Source organism: Sinocyclocheilus grahami, unplaced genomic scaffold (genome assembly GCF_001515645.1).
Source record: "Sinocyclocheilus grahami isolate Dianchi unplaced genomic scaffold, SAMN03320097.WGS_v1.1 scaffold440.1, whole genome shotgun sequence".
NCBI lineage: Eukaryota > Metazoa > Chordata > Actinopteri > Cypriniformes > Cyprinidae > Sinocyclocheilus > Sinocyclocheilus grahami.
Window position 1 is genome coordinate 288372 of NW_015505619.1, and position 14249 is coordinate 302620.

General features: G+C 38.8%; 1 protein-coding gene across 10 annotated transcripts in view; it reads right to left on the reverse strand.

Moving 5' to 3' along the window:
* The window catches only part of LOC107552066 (protocadherin gamma-C5-like), a 77264-nt gene that overhangs the window by 2576 nt on the left and 60439 nt on the right, over positions 1-14249 (reverse strand). For 4 of the 10 annotated variants that reach the window (XM_016233880.1, XM_016233878.1, XM_016233873.1 and 1 more), the window contains 3 exons: positions 6484-6542; positions 4344-4397; positions 2362-2480 (listed from right to left, as the gene is read on the reverse strand). In XM_016233880.1, coding sequence (XP_016089366.1) covers positions 2362-2480; positions 4344-4397; positions 6484-6542 — 232 coding nt within the window. Of the gene's footprint in view, positions 1-2361; positions 2481-4343; positions 4398-6483; positions 6543-8070; positions 10593-10859; positions 13585-14249 lie in introns of those variants that run through there. The other 6 variants (XM_016233875.1, XM_016233882.1, XM_016233876.1 and 3 more) reach the window with 5 other exon arrangements.

Genomic DNA, 14249 nt, shown 5'->3' on the forward strand with positions numbered 1-14249 from the left:
TTAAAATCTAATTATGTGTATTGCGTTATTAAATATACCTTTATATATACATATAAATCACACCAGCCTAGTGAAATTTGAACGAACAAATGCATATAACGTGATTATTATTACAGTATTATTAAAATACTGTAGATAACACTCTTGAGATTCTGTTTCTTAGAAAGACGACTGTCATCTAGGCTAGAGAACAACATCAGCACAGTGCTGTCATTCAGACTGCAGCTGCGGAGAGGCAAAAGGCTCCTTTGTCTCTTTACACTCAATTAATTTGACTCTCTAACAGTCAATAAATGGTGAGATCCATTTTACTCTGGAAGCCACTCTCTCTTCACTTTCTTCTCTCACTCCATCCCCCTCTTTCCTTACATCATCCAGTTATTACCGGTCTTCATAATCTGTCCTCGAGTACTGATGCATCCAATACAATATGTGACCCTGGACCACAAAACCAGTCTTAAAGAGCAGGTCATATGGGTTTTTCGAAAAAGATCTCTTTTGCAGTTTGTAAGATAGCTATCCTTCAATGTAAACAGTCTGCAAAGTTGTTAATCAAAAAAGTGCATGATAAATAAAGATATTGTCACTCAAAAGAAAGAGTCGACTCAGAATCGCCTTAACGAGTCGTTATATTTTCGAATCTTCTGCCTGTTACCGATCTACGTCACTGGGTCACACATTAGCATAATCCCCGCCTGCCCACGAAATACGAACACTCTCTGTGTCGAGAAGATGCTGTGTTCCACAATACCACAGCAATACAATTCGAACCTTTTGTTGTGCTTGTCATTTTACAGAGGACTGCTTCTCTAATCTTGCCTTTTATCTTCGTCGGCTTCTAATCTTCTTTATTTGGACCAACAAGCGTCTCCGAACCACAACCTGTAAGTACGATTGATAAGTTATGTGTACATTTTCAACTGAGTGCTCAAAATATCTAGTTTTTTTTTGTGCTAATATGTGATGTATACCTAGTGCAGCTAGCAAAAACAACCGCGGACTTGGCAACATAGATGGTAGCGCTCCCTAACTTGCTCAAGCGCTCCTCTTTGTGCCAATCACAACAGGCTTGGCCAGCTGACCAATCAGAGCAGAGTAGGCTTATGGCAGTTTACAGACATTTCGCTCATAACTGAAGCGAATGAACCGTTTCGAAATCATGGACAAATGACTCTATGTATAAATGTATATTATGGGAAAATTACAGTGTTTTCTGACCTTAGATGCATTTAAACCTGTTGTTGGGGACTCCAACACAATATGAGCACACTTTAAAAAAAAACATATGACCTGCTCTTTAAGTCGCTGGGGTATATTTGTAGCAATTGCCAAAAATACATTGTATGAGTCAAAATAGATAGAAAGATATTTTGTAAATGTCCTACTGTAAATATATTAAAACTTAATTTTTGATTAGTAATATGCATAGCTAAGAACTTAATTTGGACAACTTCAAAGGTGATCGCTCCCTAACTTGCTCAAGCGCTCCTCTTTGTGCCAATCACAACAGGCTTGGCCAGCTGACCAATCAGAGCAGAGTAGGCTTATGGCAGTTTACAGACATTTCGCTCATAACTGAAGCGAATGAACCGTTTCGAAATCATGGACAAATGACTCTATGTATAAATGTATATTATGGGAAAATTACAGTGTTTTCTGACCTTAGATGCATTTAAACCTGTTGTTGGGGACTCCAACACAATATGAGCACACTTTAAAAAAAAACATATGACCTGCTCTTTAAGTCGCTGGGGTATATTTGTAGCAATTGCCAAAAATACATTGTATGAGTCAAAATATTGTAAGATATTTTGTAAATGTCCTACTGTAAATATATTAAAACTTAATTTTTGATTAGTAATATGCATAGCTAAGAACTTAATTTGGACAACTTCAAAGGTGATTATTTACATTTTTTTGCACCCTCAGATTCCAGATTTTCAAATAGTTGTATCTCAGCCAAATATTGTCCTATCCTAACAACCCATACATCAATGGAACACTTATTTATTCAATTGACCCTTATGGCTGGTTTTGTGGTCCAGGGTCACATATATGTGGTCAGACTTCCCTGCTGTAAAGACCAGCATATGCTGTGTTTTGGATGCCGGTGGGCTGATTTGCCCCCAATGGGTTCCTTAATTAGTTTAACCAGCAAGATTATCATGAAAATTTAGCTTGTAAAGCTGATCAGCCTGAAGGATATCTCTGGCAGAGAAAATTTTCACTTTATAAGCAAAATGTTTATCTTGTTGGCTATGCTTTTATTTCTGGTTCAAGTCTGTGCTAATGCTTTCTCCTCATTCTCTTATTTTCTCTCCTTTTAAAAAAGAGGGAATAATAAGTGAGATTGAGATTCACCGTTCGCTGCTGCCATCAGAGCCTGGAGCTGTTCAGCTTCGGTAGGGGGGTTGGGCCATGGTCCTGTTCCTGCGATCACACCAGCGCTGGCACCTGCCTCATCAGGACGAGCTCCAGCCCTACATGACAGAGAACAGGGTTAGACACTCAAACACATTCATGGTGCTTTTTTCTCGCATTTTTCCTCTCACACATATGAGAACAGCAGCCACCACGTTTGCTAGCATAAATGTACCCGGTTCATTAGCTGAGACAGCCATTTTGTGTGACAGGGCAGGACAGTGCAGTCAGAAAATGGAGGCTAAAATCGAAGAAGCAGTGGTAGACATGAAGTAAACAGGCAGATGCATTGATCAGAATACAGTTGTGTCTGTTTATACCATGTGGCTTGACAACAAATACACTTTGCCCTTTAATCAAGTCACAATAAGCATTATTTAAAGAGATAGTTCACCCTTTTTTCATTTACTCACCCTCATGTTATTTCAAACCTGTATAAACTTTCTTTTTCATCTGTAAAATGCTAAATAGAAAATATAGTGCCTCGCACACCCAATTCATATGCAGATGCATCAGCAGTCTAGTATAGACTGAAAAATTAAAATTAAAAAACACCTGCACAGTACTCAAACTTGCATCCTTGCGAATTTTATTAGCTTAGCAACGTTTCGGTCAATTGATGTTCCTCAGGCTTATAAAACATGCAGACATATCAGCAAATGTAAAAATAACTCATTAAACATGAGTATTTACAGAGTAGATTTATTATTATTTAATTAAACAATTATAATAAAGTTTTCTAGTTTGTCCCACAAGATTTTGTCTACTCTGTTATTTTGAGTACTGTCCGTTCAAATTACAGCTGTCAAAAAATAAATAAAAAGTAATAATAAAAAAAAGATAATCTGATAAGCTAAATGGACAAAGGAACATGAGTTTATTATGGTAATGTGCATGATGCCCTTACATTAAAGTCTTTTAATGTGTTTTTCATTTGGGTAGACATTTTTGTCATTTCACAGATTTAGTTTCATAAATGCTAAAATTTATTTGCCAAAGATGCAAGGGTAACACTTTACTTGAAGGGGTGTGCATAAGACTGACATGACACCTTCATAATCATGACATGACACATGTCATGAATATGAAGGAGGTTTTATGCATGTTTATGACAACTGTCATTAAGTGTCATTCGCTCAGTTATGTCATTTTTAATGCAAATATGACATTATTTACATGTGTCATGTCATGATTATGTAGGTGTCATGTCATGATTATGACGGTGTCATGTCAGTCTTATGCACACCCCTTCAAGTAAAGTGTAACCGATGCAAGTTTGAGTAGTGTGTTGGATTTTTATTTTATTTTTATTGTTTTGTATTCAAATAAATCTGTGAAATGCAAAGAAGACAGGACAAAGTCATACAGGTTTGGAATGACACAAGGATGGGTTAATGATGACAGAATATTTCTTTTTTTGGGGTGAACTATCACTTTAAGTATATTTGGGTTATTACAGGCTGCTCAGTTTCAAAATGGCATGACTAAAAAGCAGATTTTTACTCTCTTTCTCTGCCCACACAAACAGATTGATAGCAGAGTCCATACATAAGGACAGAACTATTTATCTACTCTTTAGGGACAGACTTCACAGACTTGGCTCTACAAAGCCAAAATAAATCAACTCGGAACAAACAAGTTTACTAAGCACAGGTAAACACACTGCAATGACAACTCGCAGAGCAAGATGCAACAAACAGCTATCAGCGATACACATACATCCAAAAGCCTTATCCTCAAATGAACCAACTGCATGTAATTTGTGTGTACATTTATATGTGTAGGAACAGACTGGACATCATGTCGCTGGAAGCTGCAGGACACATAATCTGAAAGACCTAAACACGACATTCCACTAGAAGGCTACACCAGGTGAAGTCAAATGCTACCACACACTAGCCTTCTCTTCGCCTTCACTCTACCTGGACTTCTCGTATGGAGTCCATCTCTGCTGCAGGGTGTGGAACCTGTGTTGGCTGAAACATAAGCACAGGAGCATGCAGCTGTCACTCAATCACCCTGCGTCTGACCAGAGCACATGGATGGGTGAGAACGTCTTTGGGTTTCCTTTACCTTTAAACCTTACATACTCTTAAGACGCTGTGTCTCACAGGAAGTCGGTTTGCGTTTTTATCTGATGATTGCTGTCATAATATATTTTTTATGACTTTTAAATTAAATGTTCCCTCCTGGTGGAATGACCTGCCCAACTCAATCCGAGCAGCTGAGTCCTTAGCCATCTTCAAGAATCGGCTAAAAACACATCTCTTCCATCTTTATTTGACCCTCTAACTCTAGCACTCTCTATTCTAATTCTATTCTTAAAAAAAAAAACTTGTCCCTTTTAGACTTGCACTCTATTCATTTGCTGCTTGCTTTCTTAAAAAAACTAAAATAACTAACACTTGCTTTCTAATCTTTTTGTATTCTATCTGTTTTCTTTTCATTTATTATACAATTAACAAAAGCAAAAAAGACCTCTAACACTATTTCACATTATTTCTATCTGTTTTCTTTTTATTTATTATATTATTTAAAAAAACCTTGCTACGTGTACTGTGTTAAGCTAACTGAGACTTGTTATAGCACTTGTATATCATTACTCTTTTGTTGATTTTGATTGATTCCATTGTCCTCATTTGTAAGTCGCTTTGAATAAAAGCATCTGCTAAAGGACTAAATGTAAATGTAAATATATTTGGTGTATTTGCAGGGTTTTTTCCCCATATGATTTCTTTTGCAGGATATTCTTCACAGGATTTGTTTAGTAGGATTTTATTTTTGCAGGACTTTATTTCTTTGGCAGAATTTCTTTACAGGGTTTATTTTTGCGCGATTATAGTAAATTGTCATTGACATTTTTAATATTCATAAAATGGCGATAATGGGTTAAATATAGAGATGAAAACACTTAAGGAAGGAAAATTTGTCAATTATTTCAGACTCTGTTCTAGATAATTTGGTATTTGTTGATTTTATCTATAAATATTGTTTCCTTAACTGTTCTTGCTGATTAAATAGACAGTGACCATCAAAAATTTAGGCACTCAAATATTTACAGGTAATCTCACACCTGAAGTTAACACCTAACACTGAAGGAAGGAACATTACTAAATTACTGCATTTTCTAATCTAAGATATTTTGGTATTTGCAAGACTCCACCCCATGTTATTCCTGTCAGTTGCTGAAAAATGGATTAATACTTCTGTTTTTTCTCGTATCTATTGCTGTAAGGTTTTACTTGCTGGGGTTTCTAAAACCACCTTAAGTGAGCTGCAGTCTGTTCAAAATTCTGCTGCTAGAATCCTGACAAGGACCAGGACAAACGAGCACATCTCTCCAGTTTTAGAGTCATTGCACTTGCTCCCTGTCAGGTTTCGGATTGATTTTAAAATTCTCATGCTGACCTACAAGGCTTTGCATGGTTTGGCGCCACATTTTTTCACAACTGTTAACTGGTTATATTCCAAGTCGTGATCTCCGCTCCTCTGATTCTGGTCTTTTAGTGGTCCCCGTACTCGTTTACGCTCTATGGGTGATCGGGCCTTTTCTTCTTGTGCACCAAAACTCTGGAATTCTCTTCCCATTGAGATCAGACAGGCTAAGGCTTTTAGTGTTTTCAAATCTGCTCTTAAAACCCACTTTTTCAGAATAGCTTTTAAGTGATTTCTTTGTGTCATATGCATGGTGTTTATTGTTATTATTATTATTATTATTGCTATTATTTTTATTTTATCCCTTTTTATCTGTGTAAAGCGTATTGAGATGTACCTTTTAAAAGCGCTATAGAAAATTAAGTTTATTATTATTATTTGTTCATTTTTAGATAGTTTTGGTATTACTCAACTCTTCTTGCTGACTAAATTCTTAATATAGTGGCCACCAAAAATGTAGGCACTCAATTGTTGACAGGTAATCCCAGATTTTGTTCTTTTATTATCTCATTCCAATCAGAGAGATTAAATGAAAATTATTACAAAACAGTGTACGTAATACCACGTGGACAATCTCAAATGTATTTATAGGTTTTGCTAGACACATAAACTGAATCCAACACTCACCCGCTAGGTCCAGGCCTCTGGTTTGGGGGAAATCGCCAGTCAGCATTAGGCGGCTTTTGCTGAAAATAAGAAGAAAAGAGTTTTGTCAATACTTTTGTTTGGTATAGAGAATCATATTCACTATTGGTCCATCGTGGATCACAAGTCCTTCCATCCTGTCATAGAAGGTTGTAGTTCTGAAACACAAATTTGAATTATTGACAGCAGAGTACAATTTGGTGCACTTCCTCTGCTTTTGCTCAGGACTGTTTTCTGAAACTTCACCTTTGCTGATACAGAAAAAATAAGTTGAGGGGAGTAGTGAGAAGCAGAGCAACAAAGAAGAACATAAAGTAGAAAATAGGTTAAGGGAGAGTGTGTGTGAATAATTGAAACTTCAATCATGTTGCTGTCACGTATGAGTGCGTTTACATGAGGAGTAAACTCGGGTCTGTAGCAAACAAAATATGAGCTCACCTGTAAGAGGATTATGGCTAAAATGTCAACCCATTTTGGATTTTTTCATCATTTTGTCATATTTCCTTTAGTATCCCACACAATTCTATTGCATCTCCCCACACTCAGTTGAGTCATTGTGTTGCAAGACAGCATTCAAAGCATGTGCAATATCACACTATGATCCTACAAACTCTATTATAGATTCCACAAAGACTGTCTTCTATTCTGAACTGTATGCATACAACGGCATCCAACTGCTTCTACTTTGTAAATCATAATGACTGTAACAATCTGCCTCACCTGACTTGAGCATTTGAACACAATATTTTCAGTCATAATTCTTCTCAGATTTATACAGTTAAATTCTCTGCTGAGTCATTGGGTCTAGAAATAGCTCAGATTGCGGGCTGATTCTTAATACACTTGGCATTATAGAGTGCTTAGTCCAAAAAGTCAGTCATAGTGACTATAGAGCCTTAGTCTGAATTAATGACATACACAGCATGATTTCCATCTAACTAAAAATTATTTTGAGAAATGGTGACAGTAAAATTCATACCACAAATATTTGAACCGTGTATAATTTGTTTCATTAACAGATGCAAACATTTTTTACTTAAGGACAGTAACTGCTTACACTACCCATCAAACGTTTGGCGTCAGTAAGAATTTTTGAAAGAAATTAATACTTATGTTCAGCAGGGAAGCATTACATTTGACAATAGTGACAATAAAGACATTTGTAATTGTACAAAACATTTATATTTCACACATTTGTTGTTCTTTCGAACCTTCTATTCAGTTTCCACAAAAATATTAAGCAGTTCAACTGCTTTCAACATTGGTAAAAAGAAATGTATCTTTAGCACCAAATCAGCATATTCAAATTATTTCTAAATGATCATGTGACACTGAAGACTGGAGTAATGGCTGCCATCACATGAATACATTACATTGTAAAATATATAAAATACAAAACGGTTACTTTAAATAATAATAATATTTCACCGTATTGCCATTTTAATGTATTTTAGATTTAAAAAAAAGCCTTGCTGGGCACAGAAGACTTCTTTCTCATCTAACATTAAAGAAATCTTACTGACCTCAAACTTTTAAAAAGTAGTCTATAATATTTCCTGAAAATCTCACCTTCATGAGTGAGTGAGTGAAGAGTCTTTTTGACAGTTGCATGCCTAGAGTGCTCTGTGGGGCCTTAACAAACACAAAGTCGCTCCTGCTGGAGATAGTGGAGAAACCATGCGTGTATGTATGTTTGTTGAAATCCCGGGAGGCCCCCACGACCTCCATGTATCTAGTAGGACCATCAGTATTTAGCTGCAGGTGGAGGTCATTGTGTTGGTGCTCACGAGGTGTGTGCTTGAAACCGAGTTTTTGCATGAGGCACATAACGTAACCATGGTGGCTTAGCCAGCGCACCACTACAAAAATGCTAACCAGGAATGAGACTGTAATAATGAAGGATAATGTGATTATAAGGTACAAAGTGAGGTCAGACCCTTTTGGACTTTTTGAGGTAGAGCTTCTACCTTCAGAAGAGACATCTGAAGCTTTCTCAGCCAGGGTGATGTTAACTACCACGCTAGCGGTGAGAGAAGGCCTGCCATTATCTTTTACAATCACAGTGAAGCTAAAAACAGACTTGCTGTCTTCTTCTGTAAGTCTACGGGCTGTACGCAGCTCCCCAGTATGTGCACCTATATGAAACATTTCAGCATCAAGCCCCGAGAAGCTGTAGAGTAACCAAGCATTGTGGCCACTATCGCCATCCACAAATGTGATGCGATTCACTAGGTGTCCGATGCCGGCTGTGCTAGGTACCAAAAACTGCAGCGTCCCATCAGATGGGGGTGCAGGGTATATAAGGACAGGAGGATGATCATTCTGATCTATAATAAACACATGCACTATAGTGTTGCAGCTTTGAGCTGGAGTTCCTCTATCAAGAACCTGCACTATGAATTGAAAAGCATTCAATTGCTCATAATCAAACTTTCTCATGGCATATATCTGCCCACTATCTGGGTTTATATATACATATGAAGACACAGACCTACCAAGAGCTTCACTCTCTAAAATTGAGAAATAAACAGTGGAATTCTCACCCACATCTGGGTCTGAGGCAGACACGGACAGAAGGGGAGCATTTGGGGCATTGTTTTCGTCTATGTCCACAGAGTAGGAAGGCTGTGAAAAGACTGGGGGGTTATCATTAACATCTGAAAGACGTAGCACAAAAGATTCCTGCGAGGAACGGGGTGGGGAACCAGAGTCTGTGGCAGTCACAGCAATGGTGTATTCAGCCACGGCCTCTCTGTCCAGCAGGCCATCGGTCATTAAAGTGAAAAGCCCTTTATATGGCGAACTCATCTTGAAAGGCAACCCATAAAGGATGTGCACGCTCACATCGCCATTTTTCCCTGTGTCTTCATCTTTAACTTTGATTAGGGCAATGACAGTTCCTGAACTCACATTTTCAGAGATTACAGGAGAAACCACATTAATGCTGATGGCAGGGGTGTTGTCATTCACGTCAATAATCTCGATTTTGATGTTGCACGAGCCTTCCATGGGAGGTATTCCTTTGTCTCTAGCAAGAACAGTGATGTCATATATATTAGCGAGCTCGTGATCGACTAGTCCTGTAACTCTAATTTCACCAGTCATAGAACCCACGCTAAAGAGTTTGAACACATTGTCAGGGGTGTATTTATTAAACGTATAAGTTATTTCACCATTTTGACCATGATCGGCATCAGAGGCATTAAGAATTGTAACTAACGTTCTGTGAGGTGAATTTTCTAAAAGCGTGATTCTTTTTGTAGGATTATGAAAGTGTGGCGCGTTGTCATTGACATCTAGAACATTTATAAAAATGGCACTGTTGCCGGACTTTTCTGGACTGCCACCATCAACTGCAGTTAAAATCAGTCTAAATTCGCTCGTCTTTTCTCTGTCTAGAGGCTTGTTCAAGACTAAAATCGGGATTTTGCTTCCGTCGCTTTTAGTTTCTACTTTTAGCATAAAACAATCGTTTTGACTAAGAAAATAAGAACGCAGTGAATTTACACCCACGTCAGGGTCGTGCGCATTTTCTAAGCGGAATGTCGTGCCTGGCGCAGCCGCTTCTGAAATTTCAAAAGAAGTGTTTCGTGTTTGGAAGTGTGGCGCGTTGTCGTTAACATCCACAATTTCTACCGTAACGCTGTGCATTTCCAACGGATTTTGAAGAGAAATCTGAATCCGAGTGTAACAATGGAAACTTCCTCCGCACATACTCTCTCTGTCCATTGTTTGCTTGACCACCAAAGCTCCAGATGTCAGGTCTACGTCAAAATACTTAGCATTAGATTCCGATATGATTCGCATATCTCTTATAAATATTATATGAACGTCCATTCCTAAATCTTTGGTCAAGTGACCAACAATTGTTCCTGGTTTAGATTCCTCAGCTGTAGAATATAAAAGTTCCGAAGCGTGCGTTGCAAAACACAAGGAATTAAGAACAATCCAAACTGCAGCCCAGTCCAAAGGTCTCTGAAAAAGCTCTTTACTCTCCATATTCACTAGTAGATAGAGACTCCTTCGGGGTTTTAATTCATGCATATATTAGACCCGACGAGACGTTGTTAAGTATATGAGAAACACGCTTTGTTTTGTATCCATGATCTCCACCATTTGTTCTAAGTTTCTAAACTAACAATACAGCTCTTAAGAGCAACAAGCCTGTGCGGGTCTAGGAGAAGAGTTAAAAGGGGTGGGGATAAAAACATGCGTTTCTATTGGAGGAAAGTTACTTCGCTTAGACAAAAGCGCACACGGAGCTGTCCAAGGTTCTGATAGTAGCGTCACTCTCTCAGTTACTTATAAATAATGTAGAATGTATAAATATTACTGGTTTAATTCTGAGTTTGTCTCACCTGTTGGCTCTCGAACGTCCACGCGCTGTCTGGTAATGACGCGTCAAGCACGTTTAGTGTGTCTGTAAAGTTTGTGGTGCTGCTGGGTTTAACGAGGGTGAGATCACTGAATTCTGACATTGGAGAGAGATAGGAGCCAAAGGACTGACTCTGAGACATCATGTCTCCTCCCAGAACCTCCACATACTTAATGGGCCCGTCAGTGTTGAGCTGGATCTGCAGGTTTCTGTTGGGGTTCTTGTATTCAGAGTTTGTCCTCCTGATACAGCAGCTTATACTGCCTCGCGCACATTTCACCAGTAAGATGAAAAACGTCAATAGACACAACAAGGACACAGAAGCCAAAGAGATGATCAGATATAATGTTATTTTGCCAGTTTTCTTGTTGGGCTCGATAGTTTTCTCTCTATAGTCTGAGATGGGCTCATGAAAGCCGTCCTCCATCAGTATATCCACTGTGACTGTGGCGGACTGGATCGGTTCTCCATTATCCTTTATTTCTATCAGCAGTCTCTGAGAGGAGTCGTCGTGCTCTGAAACAGCGCGTTTAGTCCTCACCTCTCCCGTATGTAAATTGACACTAAACAGAGACGCGTCCGTGGCCTCCGCGAGCCTGTAGAACAGCCAGGCGTTATGACCCGAGTCCGCGTCCACTGCTGTTACCTTAGTAACGAGATGTCCTGCTTTAGCAGAACGGGGCATCCTCTGATGAGAGACAGACCCCATGGATGTGGACGGGTAAATGACAGCAGGTGCATTGTCGTTATGGTCCAAAATAAACACATGAACTGTCGCGTTACTACTTAAAGATGGAGAACCATGATCTTTAGCCTGAACGATGACCTCAAACACTTTTATTTTTTCGAAGTCAAACGAATGCATGCTAAATATGCTTCCATTGTCAGCGTTTATGTACATATACGAGGATATTGGAGTATCCCAATTTTTAGGGTTCTCAATAGAGTATGATATTTTACCATTTACGCCGACATCAACGTCTTGAGCAGATACTGAACAGATAATATAGCCTGGAGTGTTATTTTCTTTTACGTACACATAATACACGTTTTCAGAAAACTTTGGGGCATTGTCGTTAACATCAAGAATTTTAACTGGAATTATTGTTTTGCTACTTAAACGGGGCGAGCCTAAGTCAAATGCAGTGATTTCCACGTTATACTCAGAGAACGTTTCGCGGTCTAAAACACCGTTTGTCACCAACGAATATTCGTTTGAGAAAGATGGTTTTAAAAGAAACGGAAGGTCAGACTGTGTCTGCAGACTGACATTTCCATTGTCACCAGAGTCGATGTCCCGTGCGCTTATTAACGCTACAACTGTCCCGCTAGGCGCGTCCTCTCGCACAGGGCTCGGTTTAGACGTAAGCAGTATCTGCGGTGGATTGTCGTTAATATCCGATACTTCTATTTTAACTGTGCAATGGCCCTCCATTTCGGGGACACCTCTGTCTCTGGCTTTAATCTCAATGTTGTACATAGGAGTGGTTTCATAGTCCAACTCTCCGTTTAGAATAATTTCCCCGGTATTCTCATCAATGTGAAATAACGAGCGCAAAGCATCAGAAGTGTGCTCTCCTAAAGAATATTTTATCTTTCCATTAGGACCTTCGTCCAAGTCTTTTGCTTCAACTTTAATAATCGTCGTGCCCTTTTTTGTGTTTTCAGAAATAGCCGCTTTGTAAACATTTTTCTCAAATACGGGGTTGTTGTCATTGTTATCCAGCACAGTGACATTAATTTGAGACGTTCCTGATCTAACCGGGTTTCCTCCGTCTAAGGCAGTTAACATCAGCTGATGAATCGGTTTCTTCTCGCGGTCCAGAGGTTTCTCCAGGACTAATTCAGGTACCTTTCGCCCATCTCCAAGATCTTTTATCTTTAAACTGAAACATTCGTCTTTACTCAAAGTGTACGTTTTTAAAGAGTTACTGCCTACATCTGGGTCTACTGCGCTCTCTAAAGGAAAGCGCATGCCAGGGACAGTGGATTCTGCTATTTTTAAAACACGGTCCATCGATTGAAAATGCGGATAATTGTCATTAATATCCTGTATGTCGACTTCCACTTTGTAAAGTTGTAAAGGATCCTCAATAACGATTTGCAGAGGCAACAGACATTTTGCGTTTTCTCCACAAAGGATCTCTCTGTCGATTTTCTCATTAACCACAATCTCTCCTCTTCGTAAATCCACGCTGAAATACTGCTTACCTGATTCAGAAGCTATTCGTAATTTACGGTCATACAGCTCAGATATTTTCAAACCCAAATCTTTTGCAATATTTCCAACAACAGCGCCCACGTTTAATTCCTCGGGAATTGAGTAGTGAGTCTGTCCTTCTGTCGTACTCCACAAAAGAAGAAAGAGAAAAAAGAAGAGCAAATAATGCCTCCACCATCTGAATGCCACCCTCTTTGTCATTTTGATTGTATATCCAGACTATTCACCGTTCTAATAAAAACTAGGGATCCCACCAAGAAGACAATTTCGCTTGTCCATTTTGTCTCAAAAATATGTTAGAATCCATCTTATCGGAGAGATTATAACATCCCTCCTCTCCGCTTGAACTGAAAGTTGTAATGTCAGTGGGGGAGGGAGTAGATCTCTTTGTACAACATTGCATGTGATTGGTGCAGAGAACAATCGCAATAACCAATAGTAAGAGAACTGCCTCTTAAAGGCGCAGCATCAGCACCTGCTGTCAAACTCACACCAAAGAACATTGCAATAGAATAGAAGAGTATGATATTAAATCCGTGTATCATTCGATCATTCGTTTTTTGATTTAATATTAAAAGTAGAAAAAAAACGTCTCCTTTTCCAAAAAACGAGAATTCAGTTTAAATTTTCGTTTTTCGTTCAGGGGTAGAAAAATGAATAAACAGCTTGAATATTCGATTTCTACACGTGGGCGGGAATTAAACACCTCTTTCTGCTGATTGGTCAGCCGAAGATCAAACCGTGCCATCATCAGTTCTTCTGCAGTATCAAGCAGCAGAATAGTAGTCCTCTGCTGCTGCAGTTGTATGGATTCTTAACACATTTATTGCAAATACATTTCATATTTTTTCATCAAACAGACGAATGAATAGCTCGACACAACTCGTACCGGGGCAGAGGGCTTTCTTCTGTGTGGACCAGCGGTTCTTAATGTGATGCCTCTGCTGCTGCAGTTGTATGGATTCTTAACACATTTATTGCAAATACATTTCATATTTTTTCATCAAACAGACGAATGAATAGCTCGACACAACTCGTACCGGGGCAGAGGGCTTTCTTCTGTGTGGACCAGCGGTTCTTAATGTGATGGGGGTTCCGCGAAATAATTTGCTATAGCCTAAAGTATTTCCAGACTGTAAAGTCGCTTTTTTT